The sequence below is a fragment of the Lepisosteus oculatus genome, chromosome 10 (assembly GCF_040954835.1).
Source record: "Lepisosteus oculatus isolate fLepOcu1 chromosome 10, fLepOcu1.hap2, whole genome shotgun sequence".
Taxonomy (NCBI): domain Eukaryota; kingdom Metazoa; phylum Chordata; class Actinopteri; order Semionotiformes; family Lepisosteidae; genus Lepisosteus; species Lepisosteus oculatus.
In genome coordinates this window covers 5866961-5879666 of record NC_090705.1, presented here as the reverse complement: position 1 = coordinate 5879666, position 12706 = coordinate 5866961, and the positions used below count along the sequence as shown (strand labels likewise).

The 12706-nt window shown below is 36.0% G+C and overlaps 1 protein-coding gene across 3 annotated transcripts in view; it reads right to left on the bottom strand.

The window, feature by feature from the left end:
- LOC102685259 (zinc finger protein 804A) overlaps nt 1–12706 on the bottom strand; it is a 125481-nt gene that overhangs the window by 26339 nt on the left and 86436 nt on the right. For all 3 annotated transcript variants that reach the window (XM_069194787.1, XM_015358226.2, XM_015358227.2), the window contains exon 2: nt 760–903. In XM_069194787.1, the coding sequence (XP_069050888.1) occupies nt 760–903 (144 nt within the window). The remainder of the gene's footprint in view (nt 1–759; nt 904–12706) is intronic.

Genomic DNA, 12706 nt, shown 5'->3' with positions numbered 1-12706 from the left:
TACTTTGAGGTCTGGGCTTATGCTGCACTGCGACATCTATTTGTCACAGATTATACAGTGTGCTGCAGAAACTGCACCTTGCATCAATATTGTCTCAATTCCACTTCATTCAGTACAATCAGACATACCCAGGACAGGCTTAAAATTCAATCAACGCTTATGAGTCACAAGTAACTTCACTTTTGATATATTTATAATAGATTCATCTCTGTTTTGCAAAACTCCTCACCATGGTGAAGTTGTTCTTTAATTTGATCAAAGTGACACAGGAATTTAATAAAGGAGATGTATTTGATTTGATAAAGACTGGTGGAAAAAGAGCAAGTGTAATATGTACACATTGCTCTGTAATGTGGTTAACAAGATTGCCACAGATCTGAGCAAAGAAATACATAAAGTATTATTAAAATAACTCCTACTTTGAAAACAATATATATATAACACCAGCTTATCTACAGTGATGACAGGAATCGTTTAATGCCATATTCAACATCTGAGACTTTTCTTGATTCACATTTCTTGATGACGAATAGTGATCTTGTGAAAGTGATAAAATGCTAATCTTCCCAGGTGGGAATGAACTGTGAAACACAATGTTTAATTAAAGATTCCACCAGAGACAGCAACCCTAACACATAGCTCCTGCCAGTTAGCGGCTGCTCAGTTCCTGCTGTCACCCTGCCACCCCCAAACCCATCTCTCTTCCCCTTGCACGTAAATTGTGGGGTGTCAATTAAGAGGATGAGCTCCCACACTTACCTGCTTGTGAGCGTGGTCATAGGAATTTATGTGGTTGTCAAACTCCTGGTGCTTGAGGTACTGCTTGTCACATAATTCACAGTAAAAATTAGCCTTCAAATCTTCCAGAGCCTTTGCTATGGCTTTCTCCTTTTCAGCATAATCCTGAAGGAATAAAGGAGAGGAAATGATTGGTAAATTGCGGATTAATTATTAATCTTTCAGACTGTGAAGTCCAGCCATCATGTGAAATGTTGACAATTAAATACATTTCTTCTTTTTCCTTGAAATGCTACATCAGTTTCTTTTCTACTTTCAATAGTCCATACAAAAGAGAAACCAAAGCAATCACTGACTGAATAGTTCATGGTATTTAATAAGCTTCAGTGGCTGTCTCAGTCCTTCATCTTACAATTAAAATAAAGAAAACCTTTGGAAGAAAACATTCTCCTGATTCACACTCATAAATGATATCTTAAATTACATTATTATTATTATTATTATTATTATTAATAATAATATTATTATGATTATTATTATTATTATTATTATTATACTGGAAAACTCTTTAATGCCCACCTAAAATATGAAGACAATAATTTATTTGTCTCTATATACAAATATATACATATCTATTGAGTGTATGCTTCTTGAAGTGTACACAAGCATCATCTCTGCATACTAAACGCAAATTGTGAGATTCCCACCTGAATCGAGATCATTAATCTATGTGTGCTTCAAACTAGTGTACTATTGTTGATGCTCACAGCTCAGCTTGTTGGACCATAATACACCGACAATTATTTTACCTTGGCTGGTTTGAATTAAGGCCAATGTTAAAATAAATTAAGTCAGGGTCAATTTGACTTGAGTACACTAGTGTTACTTTAGTTAGATTTTATTTTTTCTTCTACAGTATATTCTTTTAATAATTATTAGATCATGTATGCCAGCATTAAAGGCAGTTGATGATGTGGACCTGAACCTGAATAAATGAAAAAAAAAAACGGCTTTAATATTTCTCAAATTACACATGCTCCTGTTTTTATAGTCCAATGACCTCAGTCTGTATCAATGGACGTTTTCTGAAAGGATTCAAATGTGAATGTTTTGAAAGGATGCTGAATGTTCTTTAGGAACATTCAATGAAAGGAGAGTCCCAAAATAATGTGAGACACTCCCTCCTTCCAGCAATGTCACCAATAGCACCCGTTGCATCCCAAAGCTCACCCCAATCTTAGCAGGTTAAATCAGCGGGATCAGGCCAAGAAATGTTGATCTCCTTTAAATCACTCTTTACTGTCAGCAGTACAGCTCTTTATTGATCTTGTTTTTGCCTTTTTTTCTTCAGGGGTGGGAAGGCTCATGTTAATTCTTAGTGAAAAAAGGGAAAAACAAATAGGACAAACCTATGAATCTTGAACCTTTCATTTCAAATGTGGACTTGTGTTTGGCAAAATTTTCCCATATCTCTGCATTCTATATAAGTTGTGTTTGGTCAAAAGACTGAGTTAAACCAGTTTCTGATTTCCGCATCCTTCTCCAGCTTGTTTGCATAACCAGATCTGGCAATGACCTGGATTTACAGGTACCTGTACTTTCTTCAGGACGTTCCTATATTCTGAATCAAGTAAGCCATTCACCATCAAATCAAAAGCACATCAATGGTACCAAAGACGTTCTCAAGCCACTAACAGCAGCCAGGCCCTGGAATGACCCTGCCTTTTGACTGAGATGCCATTATTTCTGAAACAATTAAAAGACAGGCTGGATTTCTATACTGTGCCTTTGCTTGTCAATGCCCGTGCAGTTCAGTTGTTAAGCAATTTTATACCTAACCAGCACAGAAAGAATTATTTTTTATGGTTGTTTACATTTTCCCATCCTATCCTACCCAGCCTGCACTGATTAATTCCAATTTGTTTTAGTCAACAAGACAATCCCAACTCTAGAAGAATATTCTGCTTCTTGCACGCAAGACAGATTTTATGGTGTTGCACAGTACTGTATCTAATGCATCCAGTACTTCCAACAGTGACAATTTAACTAACTGCAAAGCATGGGCCAATGCTCACAGGGCCTTTGGGGAGAGTCCAACAGACCCTAAAGTAATTACCCCCTCCTATAGGAGGTCTAATGAGGGACAAGAACATAGCATTATGTCTACTGCCCTTAACGTAAAGTAAAGTAAAGAACATGGGGCATCTAGGAGCAGTGTACAGTATGTGTGATGTAGGCTACCTTATTTAAGCTTACTGTATCTTTTATATGCGAAACAGCAGATGTTAACTACTTAATTATTTTATTTTGGCTCTTTGGCTGTCACAACTACATCAAGGGACGAGTTATAAGATTTATTTAATCCGTTAATTATGCGATAGTATTTCAAAAGCATTTAGAGAACACACCACACCCAGCAAGAGGAAACACAGGCTTCCATTCCAACCACGAGGTAATTTTGGCTGGAAGACATTTTGGGTCCAATCCACATGACGGTCTTATACACGTTGCACATTACTCTGTAAGAATATTTTGTGAATTATGAAATTTGTGTTGTACTACTGTTAAGCAGAAAACATGCACATTACCATATGTAATCATGAAAGCCTCTGTAAGCTTTCATGATGCCTTTTATGAAGTTCCTTCTGAAACTCTTTACAAAATGTTTTGTATTCCTTGTATTAAAATAAATATGTGATCAAATATATTTAATAATATAATAAATAATAACTTAAATGTATAGTAAAAAATAATAATAAATGTTTTTTTTTATAAAATGTTCTTCTCTTGAAGAACTGCTGTAAATGGTTACAAGAGTGTTGCTACTTTTAATATTTTACATGTCTGTTTTTTGACAGCTTTATCCACACAGGACTAATACGTGGAATGTTACAGATAGATATTATATACATCTCAATTTAAAATGACCTTCCTGACAGCTTTATTTTTTAGTGTTTTGATTTCAATGGAATCTTGTTCATACACCTGAAGAAGAAATTTAAATTTTAAATACATCACCTGTTTAAAGGTCTGTGGATACAACTTGAAGATTGTCGGGTGTTTTTGTTTTGCTGTCATTTTTCATTTCTATGATGACTTTTTGTGATGATAAAATATTTGTAATAACATAAATATAAGATACTTCAAAAATCCACTGCCTGTTAGCCTCTGCTAGTCCACATTTTAAAGGTTGTCGATCATTTAATCTAATATTGCCCTTCTGAGAAAATAAAAAACTGCTAGACTGCTAGAAAATATGATATTGACAGTTAATTAACTACCTAAATGACTCATTCTTGTTTTTAACTCTTCTTATGTTCTACATTTAGAGATTTCTGTAACAAAAATAATTATTATCAAGATATATTCACTGATTTACTTTATGCTTTGTTTATAACTCTATTATTACTGTACACTTATACAGTGACATTTTTGTGGTATAATAATCATTTAAAACAACTCTTAATCCAAAACACAATTCAAAATTTCCAGTGGAAACAGAAGTGCCTTCTGAAATTGACCAGTCATGCTTTTTCTCTCAGGAATGACAAATCACTTCATTTGGATTGTTCTTGTGTGTTGGTGGCTTAGAGATTTTACCTTCTTATGTGACCATCCCTCATCACACACAACCCAGGCTCATAAAGCTCAGCATACTCACATCTTAAAGCTCTATTCCTCTGGGAACTGCTATAAAGCCGTCTGGGTATCGTTCTCTGATCTGTATTATGAAGCAGTGATTCCTGCTCTTTGTTGAAGGGCATAAAAGTCTTTGTTAATAACTCTCATAAAAGGAAAAGGGTGTCTAAATAAACTGTTGCACAGTTGGCTATAAAAATAAATGCCAGAGCTTTTTATGTCTTTCAAAGTTCTTACATGTTTAAAAATAAATGAGGGCATTATTGTTCATCATCTGTAATGAATTCATTAAAATTCACAAGAATCCTTTCTTCACAAGTTAAACTATGAGTGCTGCAGAAGCAGTGGCAGCACACGCATGATAAAAAGGAGCATTTTTCTGTGTTTTTCACTCAGAAGAATAAACATGGGAAAAGGGCTGCTAATTCTATTATGATTTCTAACTGGGAATACATTACCATGATGTTAATGAGCATTACTAGTGAAGGGATAGTGTCCCAAGGCTTCACTGAGACAACAACTCATGCAGCTGATTACAGTTTGATGCTGTTTCATGATTCCCCCAGGGGTAGTAATTAATCCTGTGAACTCATCACGGCTGTATTTATTTACAGAAAGGCCGTGCAATAAATGGAAGACTAGAGGCAGCACCATCCCAAGAAGACGTTTCAACCTTGCCTCATTCTATCTGACAGGGAGAACATGGCTCCACATCACATCAATTGTGGTCAATAAAGTTTGACTTCTTTAACCCACTGTTCACGTTAACGGCTGAAACAGCTTATAAATGTCACTTTATAATGCTAACATGGAAAACGATGTTTTATAGGGTTCCCCTCTGTGGTTTTGCATAGGATTTTTTTTCCTTGGAAAAGAAACTAGATAATTGATTCTGGTACACAAGTTGTTCTGATACAAAAGTTTATCAAAAATTATAACTGCTCTTCTTCTGGCCTTCCCTTGTAAATAAAATATCTATTTTCATTCTCATGTCTTCCGGTGAAGAAAAGAAAATAATTCACTAAAACAACAGTAAAAACACCAAAGCCAGAACTGCTGTTTGGGTGTAATGAGGCATCTCACCAAGAACCAGTTTTGGAGTATTAAGGACTAATGACATAATATAGAAATAATCATTATCACTGCCATTCCTATTCAGAAAACGGTATACAAATGTACAAAAGAAATGCAACACATATCCTGCTAAAGTACATGATCAAATATTTTCAACATAGTGTAAATGTGAAAGAAATCTAAAAAAAAATGTGAACAAATTTACAGGACAAAACAATAACTGTGACAGACTGTTAAAATAAAAAGTTAGTTGTTTGTCAGGTCTGTCAAGGGGAAATTGGCATTTTTCACTGAATAAAATACTTCCCAGCTCTCTTTCTGCTGCCACTTCTGAGGTTCCATGGCCCACAGAACACTCTCACATTGTCTGTCACCTATCAAAATTCTGGCAGTTGTTGTTCATCATGTTGGGACAAACAACATTGGCATGAACAGCGCGCTTTCCATATGAAAGAAATTCAAAGGCCTTTGAAAACAAAAAACTGTCGTGCAGGGCCAAACTGCATCTTATTCGGGGATCCTGCACCTTGCAAAGGTGAACAACTGCAAATGTTCATCCATAAACAACATGGTGTGCTAAGAAGAAAGTGTCACCCTCCTTGGCTACTGGAAACCCTTCTATGACAAATGCTACAAGCAGGCTTGGGGCCAGGATCTGCAGAGCACCTCAGAACCATTTAAATTAGAATGGAAGGAGGAAGAATCCAAAGAAAGCTGCAAACCATACACTGTACACAGGGAGCAGAGTAAAAAAGAGCCCCAGGGAAAAAAATGTCAATGAGCCAGGCGATTAAATGTAAGAAAATAGCAAAAGCATTAGGCACAAAAATATTAGAAATAAAAAAAAAACACTGTACTAGTATGCAATTTTGATGTAATTTGAGTCAGAAAACATGGTTTACAGATAATGATGGTGAAGAATCCAACATTAGTGGATTCACAGTGTTCTGAAGAGACAGGAAAGATAGAAGAATCAGTGTGTCTTTATATATAAAAGAACATTCAGGCACAAGATCATAACATTGAGGAGGCAAGGGTTTTAGAAATTCCCTGGAGCAGCAAGGTTACTCACTGTCTTTCAGGAAGTGTTCTGTCCCTCAAAGAGACATTATTCTGTTTTCTAAGGACTACTTTGCTTGCTCAATTTCTCTAGCAGAAAGCCTTCATTCTCCATTTTCATTAATCATCTTTTGCTGATCTCGCACTCATTTAAATCAAGTCTTTTCAAATTTTTCTGAATATGTGTGTATACTTACCAAGGTATTTTGAAATTTTTAACTCAATTCAAATACCAAATACAGAGTATGTGCTGTTTTTATTAAATTTGTGTTCTGTTAAAATCTTTAATAATTCTGGCAATTACAAAAAACTGCATTATTTTTAAATGAAATAATGACATAGTTCTTTGCTGAAATTTTAAACAAATTACAGATTTTTTAAAATTCAAAATTAACCATGTAGCAAAGTTACACAGCAGAAGCAATGTTTTTGATTAATATACTGTAATACTTAATATTTAACAAATCTGTTTAAAAAGTGTTAGGAAATTAGTAAAAACAGGACGGAGCCAGGCGAATACAGGTCCCGGGCTCACACGATATGGGAATCAGATGCAGAGCCCCGAACTGACTGAGTGTCTGGCTTTTAAGGGGGACGGGAAGGAGGCTAGAACAAGGGGCAGGTGCACAGAATTAGGTCCGAAGTGAAAGAGCTGGAACGCCCTTAAGGAGGAGGGACTACAATCGTGACAATCATGTACAGGTGATTCAGTACATTATACAGGCTTGATCGTACACATTCACCAACTGCATTTTTGCACATGAGAATAGCTCAATTCATTCACAACAAAACATGTCATGACTATCTGTATCTAAAGTCACACCAACTCCAGACTTTCACACTTACAAAAGTGCTGGATCCCTTTTCAAACATATATCAATGATATACTTTGTTTTTTGCATTGCTTTGATTAAAGTGAAAATGTCAGAGTGGTAAATAAGCAAGTTAAGCAGAATGAAAATGACTTTAATTAACAGGGTAAGATTAAAAAAGGAAAGTAAAGATAGTGTGATCTACACTGTGGACACAGTATCTTTTCTGCAATGTATTAATAACCATTGGCAATGCCTGGCACATCCATCAACATGATTTGAAATATCTGCAGTCAGTTATATAACCTGCCGTATGGTGTGACACCTCTCTTTTAATCTACCTGTCAGTAACAGTGGACACAATTCCATTCAATTGAATTGCCCTGCTCCTGAGTACAACCTTTTCCCCAAGAAATCCTATGTCTTATGTAATATTGACTGTTGACAATGTTATTCTTTTTATCACAGCATAGATCTCTCTAGACTGCAGTAATAACACCAGCAACCATGGACCTCTTGAGCAATCCACAGTATAAACAAAGTAATGGGCAATGCTACATTCTACTTACAAGCTCTTTATGTTTCTTAAGCACATACTGTACTAACAGCAGACAGTTTAAAAATGTTGGTCTATACTGAAGCAATATTGATATTCCATCTAATAATGTTCAACTATGTCCCCGGAGGCCATTCAAGTAAATCTTAAGAGGCATTTCACTCACACTAGATGATCCATGTACAATTGGAACAGGTGGTATTTTTTCATGATCTCAGAAATAATGTCAGATACAGTATAAGCATAGCTTCTTTTTCACATTTTCGTCCTAATTATCCTTAGACACACACAATCTCCTAAGCTGACTGGAAGTATGCCATATTTCCTGCAGAGGCTGGTATTCCTTTTATTCATGAATTACAATTGCCTTAGCTTGCTGAGATACTGAAATATTCATGGCTCAAAAGTTGCCCCAGGCTCCCCACCCAAGTGTCTCCTGCCACAGTGACTCTACAGACTGCTCGTCGTATAGAGAGGGAATAAATGCATGCGCCTTTACTTGCAGAAAAAAAAATTATAGAAGTTCAAATGATCTGGAATTGTTCGGTAAAACATTTAAAAAATAATACGTTTTTTTTGTATTCTATTCTATTGAAAGCCTGCTTTTTTGGCATAAAGCTGCAGTGGATGAAGTAATGCCATCTAAATATGTAAGATTTTTATATATTATATACTGTACATGGCAGCACAGGGGAGAGGCACAGAGAGCACTGCTGCCTCACAGCTCTGAGGCTCGGGGCTGCAGGCGGCCCTGGGCAACACCGCTGTTCAGTTTGCCTATTGCCACAGTGGTATGGGTTTTCTCTGGATGTACTGGCTTATTTAATTGGTGTTTCTAAATTGTCCCTATTGGTGTTCCCTGCCCTGCAAATTACTGGCTATCCACGTTTAAGTCCAGCCTCGTATCCTGTGTTTCTGGACTACTCTCCAGTTGTTTAACTTTGTAATATAAATATTTCCTTGTAATAGGAATGCAAGTGTTAAATAAAATGCCACCATGTGTACAAAAGAAGTCTTAGCCATGTTGATTTGTAACTACAGAGAGCTTCATTGTTCGTATAGTGTAACACCTCTTTCTAAGTCCTTAATACAGCAGCTGGCTGCTCAATCATTTTACCTTCACAGTACTCGTTTTCTGATCTGGAACAGGGCAGCATAATGCATTATGGCCATCTGAGGTTGTGCTTTCTGAAATGGATGTCTATTATGAAACAGGCAGAGGAATTTAATTTCCCACAGGCCAAGAGTTGCCAATAAACAGTATTGAATCCTGTTCCTTCTGACATGATACGGATTTAATCTGAAACCCAAGGGTAAAATGCTGTGTTTTTTTTTATCTAGGGAAAAATCATTGGACCAATCTGCCCTGTCTTAATTTCCCTATTAATGTATTGAATGCAGGTGGAAACGGATGTGCCCAGTTTATTCATTAAACATAAGCAGTGTCCTCCAGGGAATGCAACAGTGCTGCAGTTTTTTCAAGGGAGACGCGGAGCAACTCTATTTGAATTATACATGGTATAAATTTGAATATATGGTTATGGAGTAAATTTACTGTTCCGCTCCTTTTCATTGGTACTGTGAAAACATACGGCATTTTGCTCAACATTTGGTTAAGCTTCTTTGTTTCAATACACTTTTCAGGAGTTCTACCTCAAGCATAGTGTAGGTTCTTTTAGTTTCATGAACTTTGGTTGAACTATACGTATCACAAACAAGGATGGCCTGTGTAACTTTGAAGAGGTATCCAGCATGAATGCAAAGTCTACTGGAAAAGTGTACCCCTCTCATTAAGACTGATACTTTTAGCTTTCCCACCCATTTAGTCCCAACCTTAGAAATAGGAGGTAAATATGGAGTAAAATATACTTATGTTTTTCTTTTATATTTAGAATGACCAACTTTTCTTTTTTGTGGTATACTGTACCTATTTTATAACAATGTGTACCCATATTTTGTTATAAAAATACCTCAGTTGGAAGGGCTATGAACCCTGTGGTCACACACTGGGAAACATGAGGAAGCGTAGGTAGACTCCTCTGTCATGCCCACCTCTGACCCTCTCGTTGTCGTGAGAGATCTGCAGGTTCAGCACCAACTGGAGGGGGGTTACAGTACGTTCCTCAGCTACAACACAACAAGCCTGCAAGCACCCAGCGAACAGCAGTAGTGTTGCTGTATCACTGAGAACTGAAAGAGGTCTGTCTTACTAATTCTACCCACAGCCAGTTGTGTTCCACTATTTGGGGAACCCCTGCATTGTGCTGGCTAGTGACATGACCCAGGCCTAAGGCTGTGATCCGTGGATCATAGAGATCAACCTACACTTGAATGATTGCCTTAACCACCTGAGCCACTTGGGAATCCTGTACAGTATGAACTTTGACTGACATTTTAAAAATCTTAATTTCCTACTTTCTGGGCTCTGACATATACGTCCCATAAATATTTCCTACATTACATCGATTGTGCTGTAGCATACAGTATGTCTGGTGATTTATAGGATTTACAAAGGATATTCAACTAAATATAAACCTTCATACCTTGACATTTACTTATAATGAGTGTGGTCCAATTTTTTTGAAAACCCTAAGTTGAACCCATGTCTGCTTTTGTTTAAATATAATCAAATAAATGAAAGAAATGACCAAAAATTAAATTATTGTACATTAAGATGATTTTACTCTTTTTATATAAAACAACTAAACATTTGGAGGGCACTTTATACTGAAGCAGAAATGATTAAGGAAATGACATTAAAATGTGTCATGGTTTTACTTTAAAAATAAAATAAATTACTTGCTGTTTGAAACTTCTGGATATGGACATTCTGGAGACTGCTGATGTGGCATGACATTGACTGTCTCTTATGTTTGCAGGTTAAATATTAATTTATTTCAGCACTCCATTTCTTAGTACTGCCAATCCATATAGCATGTTAGTAGGATTAGTACTATACATACAGGGTCATTCCTACAAGAAATTAATTCATTCATGACTAGATATCCAGATTTGGCTATCAGAGGGTACTACAATATAATAACAATGACATTTTGCTTTTTGTATCTAGACAAACTGTACAGAGCTGTCGAATATGTCATTTTTCCTGAGGTTATTCCTGCAAAGAGAATTTCTCCAGCACCATTGCACAAGCAACTGAGGTGGTGTCCCCTGTTGTTGCAGAAAGAAAAAATTCTACAGTTTAAAATTTGTATTCGTTAAATCAGAACACTATGGCATGACTTCTGAAGAATCATATTTAGTTGTAAGAATTTATACATAATGTGCAATGCAATTTTGTTTAAAGCCTTTCATGTAATTGCAATACCAGGTTCTGTATATTAAATCTAGTGTACGATAAATACGCATTTATTTCTGACATCTGGCCATCTGTTAAAAGCCAGGCTGAAATCTTTTGTACAGCAGTTCTATAAGCCCAGTTGTGTTATGATTTTTCTAGGATGACAAACATGATCAATGCTGCTGTGACTCTGAAATATGTTTCATGTTATATTGTTAGTTCTCCCACTCAGATTTATGCTTGTCTAATTTTCAAAGGGACAGTAAGAAAATAAGATCACATAAACATTTTATTTTTTCATAATGGAAATGCAATCAAAGAAATGAACTACACTCTATCCTTAATAAAAGGACTTCTTCACATCTTGGTTCTGAATAAAAGTATGTACTAGTTTGTCAATTTGCTGTCATATAAGAAAGTAACAGTTCTGAGGCATTGGCTCTCCATGCTTGAGTTCCCTCTAGGCTACTATTTTTCCCAGACTGAAAGCTCTGGTTGGTGAAAATGCAATTTTAAATTTTAAAGAATGTGAAAGTGTGTTTATAACCGTGTCCATTTAGCTATGCTTTCTCTCTGGTGGAGATTTCCACACTTATTCAGGCCACTCAGGGAAAAGGCTAGAGTCAAAAAAGCTGTTTTTTATTCGTGGTTCAGTGGCATCAGGCATCACTTGCATTTTGACAAATATGAATGGAGAATGTTATTCTAGTAGCTTGTTTTAGGTTTTCTAAAGAGGTCAAAGGTTAATATTCCAATTGAAAAGACAATTGGTGTTGTTTACAAAGAACTGCCTATTTCTCAAGGATGACACTTCTGAATGGGGTCAAAAATGTCTAGTACTTTATTATGCACAGAAAATGAAAATATTGTGCTGCCTTTCCTTAGCTCAATTTTCCAGCTCCTATCTTCTTATTTTTTTAATGTGAATAAACAAAATGTTACTAAAACCACCCTGCCTGTGATTTCTACCCAGAGTTACAGTCTTGTGCGATGTTAAACCATATGAATGCCATCTGACATTGCTATCTGAGATGATTCTAGTCTTTACAATTCACTAGATTCTTTATTATTATGTTTGGTGTGTTTTATTTTATTTATTGTTTCCCAAAGAACCGCAACAAATAAACATCTCCTTGCTACACAGTTTATGTGAGAGTGACATTGACCTATTCAGTCTGCTACTGTTTGGACTGAATAAGTCAATGGCACTCTAATATACTTTGGCTGGTTCTATTTCAGTTTCAATTCTGTACTATTTTCTGCATACTGTGCAAACTGTAATACTGAAACTATAATTTAAACAGACTGTAAAACATGCATAGCTTATCCATACAGTACATTGCTAATCACACAGTAAGTTTTGGGAGCTTCATACAGTGGCTAGAACCTTGTAAAAAACTGATGTAGCAATATTTGCTATCTTTTCATTGAAAGTAGCATCTGAAACTTCCATAAGGTTATGTTATGTTAATTGAGTTTTTAATTAAATGAAAATACCTGTCTCAATGGAGGTAGTCTTTAATGACA